General features: G+C 34.4%; 1 protein-coding gene across 3 annotated transcripts; it reads left to right on the forward strand.

The window, feature by feature from the left end:
• Positions 1–5: 5 nt before the first annotated feature.
• LOC106056421 (uncharacterized) lies at positions 6–23,639 on the forward strand. Of its 3 annotated transcripts, none has more exons than XM_013213158.2 (7): positions 6–158; positions 3,228–3,873; positions 7,281–7,829; positions 8,319–8,456; positions 9,060–9,130; positions 10,078–10,326; positions 13,687–23,639. In XM_013213158.2, the coding sequence occupies exons 1-7, from the start codon at positions 120–122 to the stop codon at positions 13,729–13,731; spliced, it is 1,737 nt and encodes a 578-aa protein (XP_013068612.2). In that variant the 5' UTR covers positions 6–119; the 3' UTR covers positions 13,732–23,639. The 3 variants fall into 3 exon arrangements, with proteins under 3 accessions (XP_013068612.2, XP_055889169.1, XP_055889170.1); XM_056033194.1 differs by lacking the exon at positions 6–158 and adding an exon at positions 810–940; XM_056033195.1 differs by lacking the exon at positions 6–158 and adding an exon at positions 810–940 and having other exon boundaries at positions 7,323–7,829.
• Positions 23,640–23,744: the final 105 nt, after the last annotated feature.

Consider the following 23,744-nt stretch of genomic DNA (forward strand, 5'->3'; position numbering starts at 1 on the left):
TTTAATCAGGTAGGTTATGCTGGAAATCTGTAGTGTATGTTTACTTCCTAGATTACGTTATTATTGGCATTCATTACCTTTGTATCATCATCTTTGAACTGACATCAGTTGCGAAAATAATGTCAGTGACTCACACGACACCGGAAAATCAATCAGTTGTAGGTCTAGTAAAAAGTCTAGTTAGTAGGCAATAGAGTATTTATTGTAGTACAGTGTCACTCAGTGTGTATTTACTACTAATAATTATAATAAATAATAAAACAAGTAATAGTCGACTAAGTCGAGTTACGAGTAATAGTTTAGTTAAATAGTAATTAGACTATAATAATTAGATATCTATAATCTATATTATTTAACCTAAAAAAGGCTAATACTAGACTAGATCTAATAATAATACTAAGACTAAGTAATAGATGTCTAGATCTAGATCTTAATTTTAAATTTAATAGATCTAGATCTAATTATTTTTAAAATATCACTAGATTCTAGATCTACATCTAGAATCTAGAATAATCTAGATCTAGATAGATCTAATTCACTAGACTAGTATTAATTAAATAATTTTATTATTTTAATATTACTAATAAAAGTAATAGATCTCTATAGTAATAATAGTATTACTATTACTTATTACTACTATTAGTAATATTAGAATTTTTATACTTTATTAATTTTATACCATCATGTGTGGCATATCCGAAAAATCATATAATAGATTCTAGATTTTCTAGATCTAGGTCTAGATCTAATTAATAATAATAATAATAATTACAAACTATAATATAATCTACTTTTAACTTTAGCTAGGGCTCTAGACTAAGACTCTAGACTTTAGATCAGTAGATGAGGAATGCAGTATTTCTGTGGCTGCGCAGCCCCAACTGTGACCTACATATTTTGCCACACTCAGACTCAGGGCAAGCATAACCATTGTCCACAGGTGGTCGATTTACTTAAGATTTTCTTTTTGCTGTCTGACAGCGAAATCTATTATATAAAATAATATTATTACTCACTGAATGTGATGTCATAGATCAAGTCGAGAGTGGCGAGTCATATTTATTAAGATTCTATTGTATGGTTCTAATCTAGATCTAGAATAATTATAATCTAGATCTATGTATAGATAGAATCTATTAGATCTACTCTCAGCTCTCTTTACTCTGGTAGAAAATTTGGTAATAATTTAACTAGACTCTTGCCTTTTGAATTTGTAATTTCTTAAAATTCTACATTTTTGCTTGATGTAGATTTTAGATTATTTTTATTTAGATTTCTAACATTTAATATATATTAAAGTAATTAATATTAATCTGAAATGATAAAAATTCAGATTAAATCTTACCTTCCTAAATTTGGTTTCCTGATCAGGCAGTTCTCCATTGCATTTCTTCTATATTATAGGTTTTTGGGGTCTTGTTCTGGCATATTGATAGAGTATTCAGCTTTAAGGGACGTTGCCAACATTTTCTGGTGATGCTCCACTAGTAGAGAGGTTTTGCTAGTCCCAATTTTTAGCTTCCAGAACATACGTTATGACTCATTCTGTTGTGTCTGGTTGTGAGACAAAAAATTATTTGTTGGTCATGTTGGAACTGTTTGTAATTTAAGCATCAATTTTCTTGACATTGGGTTGAAAGCTGGTCCACTTCTTAGTTATTCTACTCTCTACTGTTTTCTTTATTCTTCCAAGTAGGGAGGAAATTTCATTAGTATTTCAGTCTTCCATAGATCTTTGGACAGTATGTCTGCTTTTTGATTGCCTTCTATTTCAGTGTGCATGCTGGCATCCATTGAATTGAAGAACAGTTTCCTTGCTGTTGTTGTTGAGGTTTACAAGAGCTGTCTTGAGCTGCTTTGTTTTTACATATAAGAAGCATATATATCAGAGTCTTTCAGGCATTTTGTTCAATAATTATAATTTTTACAATTTAAACAATGTAGAATGTAGAGATTTTCATTCGTGAGTTAATAATACACTCAATTATGTCACTGATTAGGTTAGCCTGACAGAAGCCTTGACTAAAGGTCAAGAAGTTTAAGACAAATAATTCTCTGTCTTCTAGATCTAAAATTTTTGGATTTTTATGAGGCTGCAGATGCTTATAATATTAAAAATAGATCTGTATGTAGATATTATATACATAGAGTCAGTTATTTGTTGCCAACTGGAATAAAAACTAAATTGTCAGACTACTGAGTTGTCTCTCTGTCAAACATGGTCCGGATGTTCCATCTGGTGGTCCTGGTAGAGGTGATGGTTGGCTTTCAGATGACTCTGGCTTTCACCGACATTTGCCATAAACCTTCCAGGTGGAGGTCCATCTTCTCCCAGGACCATGACTTCTGTTGATTTGCTTATTGATGTTTCTCTAGCTAGCGGTTTTTCTACAGGGTAGGGTAGCTAGCCCTACACCCAAATGTCCTCCATTCTCAGCCGGGCTTGGAACCCTACTATGGCAGAATTCTTTTTAGTTAAGTGTATGAGTTTCATATTATCTCTGTGAATTTCAGTTCAACATCAGATCTATACAGTATGTCATTAATTTCTTTTTACTTTCATTTTCAGTGGCAAAGTCTCAAATTATTTGTTTAGTATTGATTAATATTAGAATATATTTTTAAAAATATTGTATATCCACACAGGATCTTATATAATTATAAAGATTGTCAAATGTTTTTTGTTAGTATTTTTTTTAAGCATAATATTTCAATTAAATTATGCTTAATTAGTTAAATATAATTTAGCCATACAGTTGCTACATTTTATATCTAATTTGGTAGCTCTGTTTTGGGTATAGCGTCCATTTATTTTACCAGAAAGGCAGAAGAATTAGCCAGGGTCAATCAAAATATATCTTCGATTAATATCCTGTGAGCCATACATATATGTATAAAAGGCAGTGTCTTCTTTTCTGAGATTAAGGATGACTACAGTTTTTCAAATGACTATGCACACAGTTGCTACCTGCATATTTTTTCAAATCTGATGCAGACAAAACAATATATATATAAATATAGCCATTTTAAATTTTTAAAAAATTAGTTGCTGTAATAAACATTTTGTTAACTAATATAGGCTAGTGACATTTTGTCAGGTATGCTAGGTTGGAAATATGAATGTTTACTAGATCTCACTATTATCAGCAGTATTCTAATTAATTATTCTATTAATATTTTTACCTTTATAGTCATCCTGAATTTTTGAACATAATTTTTTTTTTCAGGTTGATACAGAAATGTCTAAAAGTGATTCTGAACATAACTCTGTTAGATCTACTTCAAATCAAGAATTAAAAAATGAAATTAAAATTATTCTTGAAGAATTTTTGCTTAAAGATCTTGAGGTTCGACAAAAAAAGCCAGGCACAACACCAAGGCGCAACAAAAGTGATCCTTTCACTGAAAGAATAAGGCTCCCGCCAAATTCTGTTAAAAATGGAGTTCCCAAAAGCAAATCAATGTCTCCACAGATACTTGGGTCGAGCCTTAAAAGCAGAAAAGAACTTGAGAAGGTTCACTCAGATACCATCGACAGCTCGCACAAAGAGAATGGATTCCTATCATCAGCAGAATCAGACGGGGATCAGCATGTGAGCTCTCTGACTAAAAAAAAGAAGAAGAGTCGCTTCAAGAGAGCGTCTGTTATTATCAATCATTTCTTAAACAGAAAGGAGAAGAAAACTAAAGAGACTGACAGCAGTTCAACTCTCTCAGCTGGTAATCAAACAAGAAAAACCTCAGAGACATTAAGTACAAGCAGTGCCTACAGAGTATCTGATTTGGATACACCAGGATACAATGCTAGCCCCAAGACAAAAAAGCCCTCAATATTTATGTCATTCCGCAAGAACAAAAAGTCCACCAAGAAAGGTATGAGAAGTTTTTTATAAAATCAGAAAATTAATATTTTTTTTTATGTTTCATGCTAACTGTAGTATGACTCTATTTTAACTTTTCTGGTATGCTATGCATAGTGTCAAGATGAGTACTAATGTTAAGTTGCAGTAACTTTGATTGAGTGTATCTATTGCAGTTGTAATAATACATTCCAATAGTTCTTAGTCCCCGTAAAATATAATTTGACTTCAAAATGAATAAATCACTATCAAGCAAAGCCAGAAATACAAATTCAAAAGATTTTAATCCAATAAGAAAACTTTACTAACCCACATTATGATGAAGACTCACAAAATCATGTTATTTAATCCAATTCATGTATATTACTTAAACAAGCCAACAGTATTACAACTGCTAGAGGGGGTTTTCATTTTATATATATAACAAGCCTTAAAACTTTTGGCCAAGTAGATAGACCTAGAATGGAAATTTCCTAATTGTCTGTTCATATTTGATACTTATAACGCAATCACTCTCTCCATTGGGTTCATATTATAATGTTCTATGTAGGCATTATCAGGATGCATCCTTTTACGTTCATAATTCTCTCGTAAATGAGGAAATAACTCTCGATGTAGCAGACACAAATAATAATGTTTAATATATATATAACAATAATAACACCACCTAGGAAATATGATGCACAATCCGAGAATAATCAGTAATAATCCTTTATAGAAATACTTGACAATGGTACTAACTTATGGACTGGTACAAATCTCATAACTTTCTTAAGTGTCTACATTCAATGACTGTCCTGTGACTCTCGCCTCACCGTGGAACATATCCTCGCTGATTGCCCCAGATACCAGGATGTCAGGGAGAAATATTTTAGAGCCACTAACTTAAAAACACTATTCGACAATGTCGACCCTGGCAAGGTACTGGGCTTTATCCGGGAAGTGGGGTTGTCTACGAAGATCTGATTTATGAATTTGTGAACATGTACTATTTACATTAGATTTTTACCAAATTATTAAATTTTTTACTACCTTTACTATTTTAACTGTGAATAGACCTTGATTTTAACGATTTAACTGTATAGAATTTAGCCCTTGTTATGTAGAGAGAGAGTAGTCCTTAAGGGAATGCAGACACGACATGGCCTAAATTGTGCCAATGTGTCTAAAATCAAAATCAAATCAAATCAATGACTGTCTTTTACTTACTGACTGCTATCAAGTAACTTCTTAGCTCAAGGTTAAAAGTGTTCACCTTTAGATACATGAGTTGGGAATAACACTCATAATATCAAAATAGGGTGTCTACTGTATGGCACCAACTTTGAGGTGGTGACAGATTCTTTCAGCCTCAGCATTCAGCATCAACTGTTATGAGTGCAATTATAGTTTTACTGGATAGCTGATGTTGCTCCCCTGGACTCTCCATACTTTGTTCATGGTGTGCTTTATCTCTTTAAATGACATATTTATATACCCTTCTTCTCTTATTGTGTTGAACCCTAAATGTTTGTAGGTGTCCACTTCCCACAGTATGTAACTGTCACACTTTTCACAGCTTCTTTTGTTATCTCTGCCACAAATGAGTTTTTTAATGTCACGTCCCTAGTGACGCCTCATGGTTCACAAAATGAGGACAGTGTACCTATCTCAAATTAGGTCACGTGTACCCACACTTGCTTAGATGCCAGAGAGACGCAGATTTAAACTTAGTTCAAGGCTACAGCAGGGAAACATAATTAATGTAGGTTAAACATAGATTAAATTAAAAACAATTAAAAGGAAAATAAATGTAAAATGTCAGGATGGGTATTGAGATGTCACTGAACAGGCTGTAAGTTTTCATCATGCTCTGGCTATAATTCAAAAAACAGATATGGAAAAGTGGTTTGAGTGCTGGGACTAGTCCCAAAAAGCCAGTGGAGTCTGGGAGCGCATGAGGCGCCTTGACCGCACTTCCCCGTGGTGGAGGCTGTCCAGGCCTGAGCAAGCTATTATAGCACAGTGCACGACAGGTCATTGTCCTGTTGGCTCATATTTCTCACGGCTATGGCCAAATTTCGATTCACGGTGCCCCCGCTGCGGGAAAGAAGAGGAAACCGTGCCTCATATTCTGTTTGACTTCCCCAGACTTGCTGATCTCCACCTCGACAAGTCTGGGAAACCAAAAATTCTCGACCTGTAAGGCGACATTTATGCACTACGCAAGACAGCAGGGTTTCTGTCCAGGGCTTTTGCAAGTTATGATTTAAGCCTCTCAAGCCCTCACTCAAATGGAGTTTGATGATGATGATGATTGAGATGTCATGGTTCTTTATTCTAAGGAAAGATATCAAAGGAGAAGTAGTAGCTTGGGACCAGGGAGAGAGAGAGAGGGAAAGAGAGAGAGGGAGCTAGAAAGTTAGACTTTAGTTTTTAAAAGTAAATAGTTACTTATTTCATTGATCATTTTTACTGAATCCTGTATCAACTTTATAGATCGTTTGTACATATATTTATTGTTTCAAGTCTAAAACAATTAAAACTCTAGAAAAGCATATATATCAACACTTTGTTACTTCATTGATTATTAAAGTGTTTGAACCAGAGTTACGGCACCTCCGAACCTGCACATGTCACAAGTTAATATCATCAAGATCATCAAATCAAAAAAAAAAACAATAAACATGTGACATTTATGTTGTGCACAGATTTTCCAAACTTAGCACAAATTCTTTTTATTCATCATTTCTATCATTTACTTTCTTAAAAAGCACAAAGTTCTCTCTTCCTGGTATGCTCTAACACTCCCCCCCCCCCCATTGGTATTTTTATTTATTACACTGTTTCCTTTATCATTCATAGAGGCCATTCAAAATTTCATATTATAAATCAATGCTCAATTCTTGCCTAACAAATAACCATGCTGAATCCCATTTCATCCAACATTCTTTTATAAAGTACCTAAATATGAAACATTGCTTCTGCTTGGTTTTAGCAGGCTGGTTCTGAACCACACTTTCTCTGAATGACTGAACCTTTATTGTTCTTCAGTTAGAACCACTCTGGTTTCCAAGCCTGTGCAGTATATTTCTTAGTATATATGCATAATAACTTTTGAATACAAGCTTTTTTTTTTTAAGGGCTCAAAGTTTAGGTGCACCTTACACTTCCAGCCTGAAATTCAAAGAATCTTAAAATATGATGAACATGTCACATCTGCTAACTTTACTGCAACATTTCATTTCTTTTACATCAAATATTTTGTTTCGTTTTAATAGGGTTTTGTAAATCATAGTTTTTGCAAATACAGAGGCATTGCACTTGCCTGTCATTGATTTTCATTGCTCATTGAAATTCATTAAATTTATAACGATTTTAAAATGACTTTTTTTTTCTTATCCTGTTTTTTTTTTTTTTTTTTTTTTTTTTTTTGTTTAGGATCTTTTGTGCCAGAAGCTGATTTCCAAGTGAATATTTCAGATGATGAAAACACTCCAGCTTTGAAACTTCCACCTGCACAGCCGATTAATATTACTGACAATAAAGCTGATAGAGCAAATGAAACTTCAGGATCTCTACTGTTTATCAATGCTGAACCGCCTCCGCCCCCACCATCACACTCTTCCAGGTCCAATTCATCCAGTCCGCCAGCATCCAACCTGGCCTCTAGCTCCTCAACTAACTACCCCGCCAGTGACGTGACATTGAATACTATAGGATCTAGCGCCCACAGTAATGCTTTGGATGACCCAGGAGAAGATATTGACTATATGGACATTGAGCCATATGAATTAACCAGTCCAGTCAGTGATGTCAGAAACAACTTTGGTCTAGTGCCGAGGAAGATGTCCGCTTCTAAATTTTTGGACTCTGGGGGTATAAAACATTTACAGTTGCTGGCCCAAGCCCACCAAGAAAGCAGGTCCAAACTTGATAGAATCTCAGGATCAAAAATGAATGCTGATGCTGTAGATGGAGCTAACAAAGGTAATACAGAAGAGATTACAAAAAGTTTACAAGTACTAATTAATTAAGTGTTTTTGTAGAGAAAAAAAAGTGTATAAGTCCTGGTATTGATCTTATTTAAGATGTAAATTTGTGGTTTATGTTTTGTGACCTTGTCCTGTATATCTTATTTCAGTATAATATGTATATAAGCAAGCATAGTCTGTAAGAAAGGTGGCATGGTAGCTGAGTGGTTAAGTGCTTGGCTTCCAAACCTGGGTTCAAATCTGTTGAAGACTGGGATTTTGGGCTTTGTAGGGTGCTCCTGAGTCCTCCCAACTCTAATGGGTGCTAGACTTTAGTTGGAGAAAGTAAAGGCAGTTGGTCATTGTGCTGGCCACATGACACCCTGTTAGTTTACCTTAGGCCAAAGAAACAGATGACCCAGAAAGTGGGACTACTATTACGTAGTTTGAAAAAACTACATTTTATTCATCTGTCAACTCACAGTTTTACCATTTCATTTCTTAGAGCATGACAACAAGCAAGAAGCACCTCAGAGACAGAAGAGCAAGGAGGAGCTATATGGGAAAATTGCCAAGAAGCTGGCGGAAATGGCTGACCAGTACTCATCGGAATCAGCAGAAGCAAATGGTGCAGCAGCTTCAGGTATTTATCATTCGCTTAGTAATACTATCTATCTACTCCTGCAGTATGAATGATATATGGCTTAGTTTTATAAGTATTAAATAAGATTATTGAAACTGTAGTTTGAAATCTAACCACCTCATGTCAGATCCTTGTAGGGCTTTACATTTACAACATAATTGCATAGTCATAACAGGTGACAGACTCCTAGAGATGTACATTTTCTTCTTTTAATACTCGGACAATTTAGGACTGATTTGGGGGAAGTTCATATGTGTCTATTTATTTGTTTATAAAGAAATTACTCAATAAGTTATGCTGTTTCTAATGATATAGTATAATATTAAAAATGTGTCTTTCTATATATATATTTTTTATTTCAGAAACATTAGCTTTCTTTTGAGATAGAATGTAAAGTAACTTAATGTTAAATCAAATTACTAATCTAAAAAAAAATGCTTTAAATAATGTGAAGATAATGTCAAGAAATCGCTTAAATTTACTTTCTTAATTTTGTGATTATTTTTGGAGGTTTTTTTTAATTTTTGTTCTATTAGATTTAGAAAATAGAAATTAATTTTATTCGCTATGGAGGGTATAAATCAGAATTTTTAAAAATTTCAGCACCTCTCTCAGATTTAGAGAGAGAAATCATATCTTGCCTTAGGTCAGAAGGAGATCGCAACTCTGCTATTGTAAGTATTTTTTTGTCTCCTTGAGAAAGTCTTAGTTAGACTAAAATTTTAGTGAACAATATTTTATTGTATATTTGATATTCACAGCCCTCGAAGGGTTAAAAGGCATGACTTGGCCTAATGTGTGCCAAATAATCACATATGTTAATAAAACTAAATTTGTTTAATTAAAGTTGACAAAATAAATATATAAATAATAAAGTAACACTGTTCTCTTTGCAGACATTTAATAAAGAATAAATACTTGTTTTTACTGGAATAAAGTAAAATAAAAACAGTTTTAAAATATTTAAAGGCTTATTCTTTGAGATTAATGAGGAGTGCAGTATTTCACATGGCTACGCAGTCTTAGCTGTGACCTGCATTTTCTAGCTCAAACAAATTATCTGTTTGTTTGTTATATCATTATATGTAAAATGCTACAAGGCCTCCAGCCTGTGTCACATAATTTTAAAGTCATAATTAGCTTGTGCAGGTTAATATTCTTGAGACTAAATGTAGTCAGCAGTGGCATAGAAGTCTGAAACAACTCGAGATGACAACTCGAGATAACATAGTTTTTATCTCTTAGACTGGCTGCTGCTATGATCTGACAGAGACTTCAAGATCGGGCGATTTCTCTAAGAACTGCTTGAACATTCATGCAATAAAATATTTGATAAAACTTCTTTTAAACCTAAAGCTTTTATTCGCATAGTGAAAGTTGTTGTAGTGTTGTTCATTTGTTAGCATCTGTAGCATAACTACACTATAATCTCTAACCTAACTTTATTGTAATTTACTATCTAACCTTAGCAACTCTCAAAGATTACTACCCCCAAAAATAAAACTATTTTCTAATTCTATTTGCTATGTGCCCTAACAGTGCCAAAAAAAGGTAAAGGCCCAGCCTGTTCATTAGAAAGCTGTTTTAACGAAGCTTCGTTGTGCCATTTTTTGTTTCCCAGATTGAAGAGAAGTTTGAAGCTATGGCTGCCCAGACAGCAGATGAAGCTTACCAGAGATTCAAAAGCACCATCAAAAGTTCCGTCAACAATGAGCTAAGTTGGGATCACCTAGCCTTTGTATTCTACACGACCAAAGCTGTGATCTCTGCAGTGGGTAAAGGAACGAAGGCAGCCAGTAAAGCTAAAGAATATTCTTTAGAATATATTAGCGACACTTTTGCAACATGGATAATGGATCAAGGTGGATTTGTAAGTTTTTTTTAACTTGAATAGTTACATAATTGGTAAACTAAAACAAGAAAAAAAAAAAACACCTCAAGTTTGTGTATATTGATAAGGTCTGTTAGGTTTAAGAACCCAGGAATTGATTTTTTTTTTCCTATGATAAACATATGGGATTTGAGGCTGGGATGCAAGTCCACTTGCCTGCCTATTAAGGGGGACTGAGTTCGAATCTCATCTTAAGCGTAGCTCTGTTTGCGGAGCGCCTAAAGGCAGCATGGAAACCTACTCCCAGTTACCCCCTTCCCTCACTGGTCCACAAAAGAGATTGGACCAGAGTGCTTATAGCATGGAAACCTACTCCCAGTTACCCCCTTCCCTCACTGGTCCACAAAAGAGATTGGACCAGAGTGCTTATAGCATGGAAACCTACTCCCAGTTACCCCCTTCCCTCACTGGTCCACAAAAGAGATTGGACCAGAGTGCTTATAGCATGGAAACCTACTCCCAGTTACCCCCTTCCCTCACTGGTCCACAAAAGAGATTGGACCAGAGTGCTTATAGCATGGAAACCTACTCCCAGTTACCCCCTTCCCTCACTGGTCCACAAAAGAGATTGGACCAGAGTGCTTATAGCATGGAAACCTACTCCCAGTTACCCCCTTCCCTCACTGGTCCACAAAAGAGATTGGACCAGAGTGCTTATAGCATGGAAACCTACTCCCAGTTACCCCCTTCCCTCACTGGTCCACAAAAGAGATTGGACCAGAGTGCTTATAGCATGGAAATCTACTCCCAGTTACCCCCTTCCCTCACTGGTCCACAAAAGAGATTGGACCAGAGTGCTTATAGCATGGAAATCTACTCCCAGTTACCCCCTTCCCTCACTGGTCCACAAAAGAGATTGGACCAGAGTGCTTATAGCATGGAAACCTACTCCCAGTTACCCCCTTCCCTCACTGGTCCACAAAAGAGATTGGACCAGAGTGCTTATAGCATGGAAACCTACTCCCAGTTACCCCCTTCCCTCACTGGTCCACAAAAGAGATTGGACCAGAGTGCTTATAGCATGGAAACCTACTCCCAGTTACCCCCTTCCCTCACTGGTCCACAAAAGAGATTGGACCAGAGTGCTTATAGCATGGAAACCTACTCCCAGTTACCCCCTTCCCTCACTGGTCCACAAAAGAGATTGGACCAGAGTGCTTATAGCATGGAAACCTACTCCCAGTTACCCCCTTCCCTCACTGGTCCACAAAAGAGATTGGACCAGAGTGCTTATAGCATGGAAACCTACTCCCAGTTACCCCCTTCCCTCACTGGTCCACAAAAGAGATTGGACCAGAGTGCTTATAGCATGGAAACCTACTCCCAGTTACCCCCTTCCCTCACTGGTCCACAAAAGAGATTGGACCAGAGTGCTTATAGCATGGAAACCTACTCCCAGTTACCCCCTTCCCTCACTGGTCCACAAAAGAGATTGGACCAGAGTGCTTATAGCATGGAAACCTACTCCCAGTTACCCCCTTCCCTCACTGGTCCACAAAAGAGATTGGACCAGTGTGCTTATAGCATGGAAACCTACTCCCAGTTACCCCCTTCCCTCACTGGTCCACAAAAGAGATTGGACCAGAGTGCTTATAGCATGGAAATCGTGCAATACAAAAGCAATTTAAAAAAAAACAAAACAAACATCAATGTCCCAATAATTAGATGTTAGATCCCCAAGGCTCTTCTGTTTAAAAAATAAAAGAATGATTTTGAATAATGGAATATTGGATTACCAAAAGTTTCATAACATAAAACAAAAATCCATACAGAATATCTTTCTCGTTGAATTGTGTAACTTTAGCATATTTAGTGACCTGTGAACACTTCCTGAAAGACACAGTTGTACAAATGGTGTCTGTTTGGGAAAACAACTGTGTGCCCATGCCTGGAGAGTGAGGAAGGTGCAGGCAGGAGGGGTGGGAGGAGGGTTAGAGAGTCGCTGTGCGTGCTTGGTATTCAACATTGTTGAACGACATAGAGAATTATATATACAGACAGAGATTACTGGTTCTCCCCCCCCCCCCTCTTTTTTTTTCTGAGCAGCGCTCTCTGTCACAGACTAAAGTTGTGTGGGGTGACTCTACTCAGACTTGCAGAAATAAAGTAAAATGAATTCCATGAATTTTTCAGCGTTGGCGTGCATGCGTGGTGTCCCGCATGATTGGGCATCGTAGAGAATTATATTCTGTATTGTTAGCCTAGAGACCTCTATTGTAACATTTAACTTAATCTGGTCCTGCTTATTTTATGTTGAGGACATTTCGTAAATCATCTTCTTGAAATGGGACAATGGAACTGAAATTGAAGTTTAAAAAAAAAAAAAATAGATGCTATTGTTAAAGTTTTTCGGAGGAAGCTAGCTAGGTAATTCTCAGTTTTGCTGCTCATTAGTTTTAGCCTGGAACTGATTAATGTACATCATGACTTGAAAGTAGTGTGAGTTATAAAAGACCAATATTCACATTTCATTAGGGTAACACTGGTAGTAAAATCACTAAATTCAGAGACTGATCAGGACAGAAGACTCAAAATTAAAGAATCAATACTACATAAAAGCTGAACCATAACATAAAAATACACAACACAGTCTGACAAACTACAAAATAAAGACACATTTCTTATTCCTTTGCTAGGACCAGTTCATACAAGTACTTCTTGCCTGGTATTATTAGAGCATGGATCTGGTTGTCTGAACCATTCCACACGGGGGGACGTCATAGCATTGACTTCTGGATTGGCCATTTCCTCATGGATATTGTGGTGGTTACAGAATGGGAATGTGAGGAAATTCTCCTGTAGCCAACGTACTTTTGGGCCTCTAATAGTGAGCAGGTCCTTTTCTGTTGGCTGTGCGCTGTGGCCCAGATAGCTTTATGGTAGATGGTATGGTTGAACCCTCAGACAAGGCAGGGAATGAAGATCTCTTTGTCCATACCTGACTGTCAGAAGAAATCCTTTTCAATCACAAATTTGGATAATGGCACCCACAGTGCAGTGTTTATATTTCTTATTAGTATGCATACCTGGAGTAACACATGGGCAAGCATAGAACATTATAATCTTCTGTTATGAAGAAATGCCTGCAATTTATAAGGAAAATGATCATTTAGAATGGCTGGCTGCCTGGTCGTGCGGTTAACGCGCTGGACTGTTGTTTGGATTTATCAATAGTCCCGGGTTCAAACACTGCCCGCTCCCATCCCCCGTCGTCCTGCGGGAGGTTTGGACTAGGAAGTAAACTATCTTCAACTCTGAAGGAACATCCGAAACATGAAAAACATTTTACAAACAAACATGATGATTGTGTCAAAAGTCTTTATTTAAATTTCTTTACAGGACACTATCATGAGTAGCAGTGATTCAGATTTTGATGTGGACTGATGGGAAGGTTGTGCGACTACTGTGTGTCAAGTTACTTTGAAATATAAATGGAGGAGATTGAGGGCCGGCTCTCCATCTCTGAAACATGCCTCAAGATAAACGTGACGGCATATATGTAAAGATCAAGTTTACTGATCAAGAAACTAATCACTTGATTAAATCTGGTGTGAACCTCTGATGCAATCATTGAATGAATTATATATACATATATTATGTATTAAAGGACTTTTTGAAACGCCAATTGCTTTGGAGAAGTGTAAAGCTAAAATTTCATTCAAAACGTTTTCGTCCAAAATTGTATCTGTTTTTTTTTTTTAAACAAAATTACATTTAAATTTAAGAACATTCTTTTACATCTGTATAAATTCAACTTTTTCGTTAAAATATTTTTAATGTGTTTAATGTTTTGCAATTTCTAACAAATGCTAATTATTAAACAGCAATATGAATTTTTATTTTCTGCTTGACTCTCTCATTCATTTAATATTTTGATATTAGACACCACATAGGCAGATTGATCTTGTAACACCTTCCATTGATATTTAAATGCTCATGAGTAAAGTACTTTTTAGAATATAAACTTCAAGAGTTTAGACAAGATAAAAGAAAAGATAAGAGCTAACTTTGATTCATTTTTTTAAAAAAGTCTCAATTCTTTTTAAGGGTAGCCCAGTTTTTGAGTGAAACCAATGTTATGTATTTAGCTTTACTAACATAAAATCTAGACTTGATTCTATTTCTAGGCATGGTTTGAAAACATAGCACAACTTGAAAAACTTTTTTTTGTTGAATACCTTAGTAAATTGCTTATTTACTGTAGACTTACTTCAATCAGTAAATGACTTACTTCATTCATATGTTAATGCTGTAATATCAAGACCTCAATATTTTGTGCTGTGCAAAAAAGGAGGGGGGGTAGAGAGCTTTTAGTAATAATAATTTAACTTTTTTTATCTTTTGTACATCTTTTAAACTGCAACTCAAAGTGTTGCGTCACAATGATAATTTTTATTAGACTGGAAGTTAATATCAACACTCATCACCTTAGATACAGCTTCATTACATAAAAGTAATTTTCCTAATAAATATGATGTATCAAAAATGTATTAGGCTAATTAGCCTAATTGGAGGAAAAAGTAATAATACTTCATACAAGGTACACATTTCTACCTGTGCTCCTTCTTCCCTAGTACCATTAGATTGGGTTGCCTAAATCAGCCAGGAAAATCGATGACTTAGCAGATCTCAAGTCTAATTAACATATGTGACTAGATTAACGCATGGATAAGCGTAGGTTGTAATTATCTTCTCTTTTTAAGGAACACTCTTAATAAATGAGATAAAATTTAAGCTTTCTTTGAAATCTAAGTAAAATTCCTTTAACCTTATGTTCAAAAGAATATCTTTGCCCTAACCGTTATAATATTGTTTTATGTAACACTTAATGTATAACTCGGCCACTAATAAAGACCTTTTCTGAAACGTTATATCTTGGATGTAAATACGCCTTGGGCCAGAGAAATGACATAGAAATATAACCGGAGTGTGGTGCCCGGGCATTGTGCCCCCTTTGTCCTTCCTCACTACACCTCTGCCTTGGGCTACTATTTTAAGATTATACAGGAGAGAAGGAATAAATATCTTATGAAGATAACACAAATAATCAGTGACAGTGACCTTTATTCCAATTAGATTGTATGTCTTGGATTTCATTGATTTACATCTGACAGTGATAGGAAGATGAAGTGGATTTTTTTTCTATTGAAGAATGATATATGTAAGTTATAGTAAAAGTTTCCATTTCAGATGGTGTAAAGGTCATCTGTTTCTGTGGTCTACGGTTAATGTGGGTGTCATGTGGCCAGCATAACTACCAACCACCTTTACTTTTCCCCAACAAATGTCAGATAACCATTAGAGCTGGGTGGACTCAGAGGTGCTTATAGTTTCCGAAATTAAAAATCCCAGCCCTCACCAGGATTCAAACACGGGACCCCCAGTCTGGAAGCCAAGCACTTTACTGCTCAGCGACCTTGCCCCTGAATGATATATGCCTTCATATTTATTGATATTATTGAATTAAAAGAGTAAAAAAATAAATTTTCTTTAAGTAGATTTTTTCCTTAAATATTTTCACTATTGTAAATTAAAGTAATTTGTTACTAAGAGCTACTCAGTATATTAGGCTACTCAGTATATTTTTTCTAGTCTGTCATTCAATTTTCAAGTTAATATATTATGTGTGTGTCATTTCTCAAGCCAAGTTGATATCAACTGCTTTTGCCATCTGTGGGGCTCAGGTTAGGTTTTATATTTCTGTGCCACATTATGTGTCTGCAGATACCTATATGAGCTCATTATGTTTGACTGTAAACTAGACATGCTAATTGCGGCTGGTCACTATGTCTGATGAGACAATCACAGTTAAGATAGTATATGTTAAAGTATTTAGATAGTGAATATGTTAGTATTGATAGTATAAATAGCCAGTGCACTAGTTTATATGTCATTGTATAATTTAAATGTATGCATTGTTTTTCTTGTATGGATTATAATTAGGTTAATGTTAAGGATCTATGCATCGGACATTGACCAATTAAAACAAAACAAAAAATAGTAATATTAAGCTTTCAGTCTTAGACATTTTAACCACTCTACTGGAAGAAATAATGTTTGAAGTATTCTAAATTATAATCAAAGTAGAACTGCCCAGGTATTTCTTTTGGACACTATGCATCGGACATTGACCAATTAAAACAAAACAAAAAATAGTAATATTAAGCTTTCAGTCTTAGACATTTTAACCGTTCTACTTGAAATAGGGTTTGACGTATTCTAAATTATAATCAAAGTAGAACTGGCCAGGTATTTCTTTTGGACACTATGTTGCCTCTCATGAGAAAACCTTTTGATAGTTTCCATCCCGTATCATTATGTTAAATATTGAAACTTAAATGATGTATCAAATGTTTTTTTACATAGTACACAGTATGTTTAGTTGGAGAAGATAATGTATTCATCCTGTTGAATAGCTTGTAGAAATTGTAATTTTCTGTGTTAATAGCAAAGCTTATAACATCACCATCCATTCCATTCAAAGCAAAATACACATTCTGCTAATTCCACAACTCATTGAAGGTTTGAAAGCTAATGTCTACTGATGTATATTCCAAGAGAATCATGAAAAAAGCAAATACTTTTCTTTTTGAAAGTCAAAGGTTAAAGGGTAATATAAACTTTGATCTCAATTTTTTTTTTATTAGAATGATTTATTGAGATTTCTTTTCAACCTATTAATTAGCAATGTTTGTGTTCATTTCTCAGCAAATGTTTTCTACAAGATTAAAAAGAAAACTTTCTTTGTTTATAAAATGTTGCTATTTTCCTGTATTTTATATTTCATGTAACATAGAGATGTTAGTTAGTAAAATGTATTTGTTATTGTTTTTAAATTGTACAATGAAAAGAAATTAACTGTTTAGTTCATTCCATATTTGTGTGTTTTTGTCAACAGTCTTGAAATGTTTCCCTCTTGACCACAAAATGTAAATATATTCTAGACTTTCTATTTTCTGCAATCAAAAGTACAATCATTTCCAGTTGAAAATTGATGGAAAGCGAATAAAACATACACGTGAGATTCTTTTTAATATTTCACAAAAAAAAACACATTATGTACATGCATAGACTATGTTAACTCTAAATTGAAAAAAAAAAAAATTATTGCGAAATATGGAAAATAATACTTCTAGTGTAATTAAGGTTAATTTTGTATATAATCAATTTCAGCATCAGCTTTTTTTTGGACATAATTCCTATCTCTATATTACATAATACAACAGAGTACATCCAATTTTTAAATCATGAAAACACTCTAACCTCCACACATGCTACTTTCCAATTACATTTGAGAATGTTTCCATTGAAAAGTGTTTGTCATTGATGTTTCGAGATTATTTACAATTTAAATTGTTAGATTTCCAATCAAATGAAGCGAAAAAAGTTATGAAAAAAATGTATATTTTACATCGTTCATTTGATTTATATCTTTATCATTTCATTCATTTGATTTATATCTTTATAATTTCATGCATTGATCTGAATTGTTAAACATACATTGAACTAATTATTTTTATTATTATCAACACTCAATATGCAGTATTTAACATTATCTGAAGTTTTTGTTTTTGACCCATAAAATTTTAATTAGAAATTTAAAATTGTATTGGTCATGTGGTATGCACTTTGGTCTGTCGTTTTGATAGACCTGGGTTCGACCCTGCTCACCACCATCCCTCACTGTCCACAGGGAGGTTTTGGCTAAGATGTTATAATCTTCAACTCTGAATGTCAAAACTGCTCCTTAAATGTTGGCCAAAGAAACAGATGGCCTTAGCATCCTCTGCCCTATAGGTCACAAGGTCTGAAAGGGAACTTTACTTTTACCTTACTGAATGTCAGAAACATGTCAAACAAACAAAATATTTTGTTATTCTTCTGTTCATGTTTCTTAAAAGTGTAAATATATATTTTAAAGATCATAGTATTCAATACTGCTGCTCATACCTTGATCCAGACACTACGCTCTTTGTTTTTTTTTCTCCTATTTTTTTAAGTGAGTGATCTACTGGTTTATAGATTGAAACTACTAGTTTTGAGTTTATGGCTTGGAACTGCTAGTTTTGAAGATTAAATAACCAAATGTATAAGTTTGTTTAGTTTTCACTTGAAAATTATTTGATTCTTGTTGCATTGTTTTTCTTGGTCATTGATTCTGTTCAACTGCTCTGTATAAAAATCTTTTACATTTCAAGCAACTTTTTAATTAACTTTTGTTTGTTTTCAGCTTTATAATTTGGATTTAGTCAGAACATGAACATCCGAGATTCAGTCAATGCAAAGAACTAGAAGGAAATGTGAAAGCTGACACATTTGCCATGTCTGGGAGAACAAACACACAATTAAACATTGCACTCTATCCAGAAGAAAGGAAGAAACTAATAGTGAATAAAATAAATGAGAAACGGACAAGCTGTCATCTGAATCACAAGAAAGATGATGCCAAAATAAGCTATCCCGAAAAGACGAACGCCTAATCTTTCGACTCAGGACTGGACACAACAGAATGAGACAACATATGTACTGGAAGCTCAAAATTGGAACCAGTGAAATCTGCCCATGTGGAGTGTCACCAGAGAATGCTGACCATGTATTTCAGGACTGCACTCTCTACCAAGAGACCCGAATAAGACACTGGCCCCTAAACACCCCAATAGAAAGAAAACTATATGGAGAGCTCTCTGATTTGGAAACCACTTTGCAGTTCATCTCATACATTGGTCTAGTCATATGAACGCTTTAACACAAAAATGAGAACGAGGAAGGTGAAGAAGAAGTCAATGCAAACCAAAATCTGCAAACTTTATGAAATGACTTGTGTGTTGTAGGGGTAGGACTTGTTTCACGTCTACCACAAGGACACATTAGGTAAAAACTACATTAAGTATTGGGTGGCCCAAAAGTAGGTTTACAGTTATCACGTAAATAAATAAAATCATAAAGAATTTAATCTCTGAGATTCTCAATATCTCCTCCTTCACCATGGTAACATTCCTCTGTTAGATATTGGTGTGACTAATCAAGTAGCTTCAACCATATACAAGGTAGCTTAATAACTGTAAACCTACATTTGTGATCTACCAATTGTGTGTAGTTCTGCATTAGTTACAGTTCAAGATAGTATTTTTCAACAGTTGTCATGGTGGCTATAAAAGTTTTGTGTTTGAATCTTTTTCAGTTTAAGAAGTGAGGTACTTGACATTTTTTAGTTTTTTTTACAAAAAAATTCTCTACCAAGTTTTGAAAATACATTTATTAACAAAATAATTTTTTTTAGTGCTATACTGAAATATAACAGGTGGTTGTGATTGAGTTGTAAAACCTTGAGTTTCTGAATTAGTTGGCCCAAGTTCAGATCCCGGTGAGCTGTGATATTTAATTTACGTTCATATTTGAGGGTTTCCTTGATTTCATTATGCATTAACTGACTAGTTAGATAGAGAAAGTAAAAGCCATAGGTTGTTGTGCTGGCCACAGAATATCCTTGTGGCTTTTGTCTTTATCACAGATGTGTTTTATAACACTTCTCCTTAACTGTTGAACCTTAAAGGAAAAGTGTTGTTGTTTTTTTTTTATTTATCTTTTATATTACAGCGCCTTGAGCCTACATTTTGTTTGTTAACAGCGCTTTATAAATAAAATTATTATTATTATTATATATTTAAAAAAAAAACATTTTGTAGAAAATCAAAGTAAATGATTAAACTAAGATGTTTTTTAAAGAAGCCGTGAGGTCGCCATTCTAGCATAATCTCATTAGATAACAATGTATCTCACTCCTCACTATGATCATTCCTAATGTGTAATTTAAAAAAAAACAAACACATCTTATTCAATATTTAACCCAGTGATCAAGTCTATGATGACTTTTCCATTCTCACCCATCTTCTCTAATTGTGAATCCTTCATACTTTGTTATCACTGATGATCTGTTGTTATTTGTTTTGTGTATCTTAAGTTTCTTTTGTATTATATTATTTTCTTATTTCTGTTGAGTTTCCTGTGGAACAAGGGAAAAAAACTGGGGGGGAGGGGGGGGGCAGAATAGAGCATATATTGAGGATGGCATGAAATTCTATTTGATAAATTTCAGCGAAATAAATTTCCTTAAAGGAAAAGAAAAATATGAGACATTTAAGAAACAGTTAAAGGAGTAAAAGAAATATTGCCTTAGAAAACTGACAATAAGCCTTTCAGTATTTCCCGTGGCTACGCAGCCCCAGCTGTGATCTACACATTTTTGCCACATCCAGGGCAAGCATAACCATTGTCCGCCGGTGGTAAATTAAGAAAACTGACAATAAAGTAGTCAAGACTAAGACAGGAAGTGTTTGCACTCTGTCATTGACAGGAAGTGGTTAAAAGAGTGGGAACTCTGGGCTTAGACTCACAAGGGGATATCCCATTCCCATGAGTTCAAGCTAAATTTTTTTTAGCTCGCTCCTATTTACTCAGCCTCAGCTGATGTTCTTAATATCTTTTAGGTTGAGCTCAGATCTAGTTATAATTGGACATTGTCACTTCTGACACCAATTCTAAAAGCTTTCCTATTCATGTAGGTCATTATTTTATCGTTTCAAAATCTTTTCTTTTAACTTCCTGATGAGTGTCGTTGACCCTAATTTTAATAAGTGCAGGCCCGGGGCATTAAAGAACTTTCGAAAAAACATTTTACTAATTGCATAGTGTCAGTTCCTGAAAACTCTTTCACTTTGGTAGTCTCTGAAATAAGATTAAGACAGCATATTGTTTGTATAAATTCTATTGCTCTTCTCTAGATATTCCCCCCCCCCACCCCCCAAATCATGTTTTCCCAGAATTATGGGCATCATTTTAGGTAATTTAAGTAGAAATAATAAATACTCGTGTGTGTTCTAAATATCACGTCTGTGAGTAAAATTAATCACAAAACTAGATCTACGTAGAATAATTATTTACATAGCTACTACCTCCTTCGGCCATTTTATTTTTATTTTTTAACCAAGAACTGCATTTTTATTTTCGCTCTCATTACTTTTAACCCGCGTTCAGAAGCACCCCCCACCCATCTTATCAGACATTTTTGTACATCCATTACATATAACAGAAGAGTCCATGAGTTGCCACCATGTCAGTTTAATATTTATGTATAATGTAAAATATTTAGAATATCTGCTTTTTATTGTTTATTGGCTGTAGTTATATGTTCTGTTTCCTGTTGCACTTATTTGATGGAAATATATCAAGTGTTTCTGAATGTAACATTTTTTCTTTATATAACAGTTTTAAACTTTATATTTTTATTTCAATATTCAAGTATCTGTAAATAATAAATAGATTTACAAGTTCAACTCGTGTAAATCCTGTATTTTATTTTTATTTTATCTTTGGCCAAAATTGTACCGATGTACCCTAAATAAAATATCAAATATCATATCAGAAAGTTAATTAGTATATTTCTTTAATTTAAATCCATTTTATGCAAAGTCTTTGAAACCATCTTTTATTTTTGTTTTTGCTCAAGCTATTTTTTTTTTTAATTAAAAAAAAACTTTTTTCTATTTCAAACCAAAACCTGTTGAAATTGTATTGTGGCAATATTGTTTCCTTTATATTGGCCTTATTTTTGAAATACCAAGTTATTTTTTTTTTTCTATCTTGCAATGTTATATACATTCTTAATATTTTACTTTTTTTTAATTACTTAATGTTTGTACAGCTCAATAGGATCAAAGGTGCCATTATGTCAATGTTGAACTTTTTCACAGCTGACTTATTTGTGTCAAGTCCATGACCCCCCTTGTGTTTATAAATATTGACTTTCTGTTCGACATGGTCATATCACAGTCCATATGATTGTTGTTTTTTTTTTGTAGATTTATAAGATTGTTAGTTGAACTAATGATTGCTGCTAGACTGTCATAGTGATGGTCCTGAGCTCAAACCCCATCTACTATCATCCCGTAATGTCCTGCTGGAAGTTTATAGGCTAGGGCAGCGGTTCTCAACCTTTTATGCTCGGCGGCCCCTTTTTACAATCCCACAGTCTGCCGCGACCCCCCACACACACACACACACACATACATCAATAGAGGAATAGACAATAACAGTCCATATTTTCAATGGTCTTAGGCAACCCTTGGCAAATCGTCAATCGACCCCCAAAGGGGTCACGACTCACAGGTTGAGAACCCCTGGGCTAGGGCATGTGAATCTTTTCTGAAAGAATATACTTTTAACTTTTGATCAATAATCTTATGATAGAGTGTGTATACTTTTAATTTTGAGTTTTTGTATTAGCATGTCTCTTTTTAAATTATTACCTCTACCTATCCCTTAGTGTGTTAGACCATTGGGACACCGTGCAAGATTTGTTGACCGTCTTTCTCCATTCTTCTCTGTCTTTAGAACCTTTCCATTCTTTTATGTTGTCCTCCCATTGCTTTCTCTGTCTGCCTCTTCTTCTTTTTCCTGGTTCTGTTCCCTGAATGAAGGATTTTGAGAGCCCCGAAGTCTTTGTAATAGGGCCATAGATTTTTAGCTTGTGTTTTTAGAAACATTTTAAGTTCTAAATCAATTAAAAATCAATCAAATAACAAATTTTAGAACCATTGCTTTTTAAATATTCCTTTAAAAAAAGTTTAATTGAGAAGTTTAATTTTTCATATCAATCTTTTCACTTCAATAAAAGCAAAATTAAAATATTTTTTTCTAATTGAGCTGAGCATGACCAAGTGTCCTCATTACAAACTTGTTCTTTCTGTCTTTCCATTCCGTATACTCAATACTCATTCCTGAGATATTCTTTACTGAGCTGCTTTTTATATTGTCTTGATATAATATATGTGTGATTTTAATGACTACTTTAATCCATAGCAGTGTTTACAAGCAGTATAAACATTGTTAAATACTAGAGTTCAACAACATTTTTTTTTAAAGTTTTCTCTTTAAACTTTACCACTCAGTGTCTTTGAATATTGTTGCAATGTATTCAATCATGTCCATCAATAATTCAGTGAAAGTATTTATAGTATAGCAAGATAATTGATATTGTGTATTCATCTACTTGTATACCACATTGGCTTCATATATTGTCTAAACATTAGTCGTTGTACAATGCCAGTGTTTGCTCAGAGGATTATGCTAAATGTATGCAGTTAGTGATATTTGTTTCTTGGACTTACCTTCTGTACGAAGCTCAAGGGGAGCTCTTGCAGGGGAACATCTGTCAGGATGTGAAGCCTTATTTCTATGTTCACTCACTTTAGTAATATGACATTTAGGCAATAAATTCACTTTTATGTCAATAAAATATATTTGTGTCAGAATTATATTTTGCCTCTCACTACTATTCTCTTTTAAGACACAATTGTGTTGGTCCATGGAAATCTCTGGGATACATTGAAATCAAGTGC

Source organism: Biomphalaria glabrata, chromosome 6 (genome assembly GCF_947242115.1).
Source record: "Biomphalaria glabrata chromosome 6, xgBioGlab47.1, whole genome shotgun sequence".
Classification (NCBI taxonomy): domain Eukaryota; kingdom Metazoa; phylum Mollusca; class Gastropoda; family Planorbidae; genus Biomphalaria; species Biomphalaria glabrata.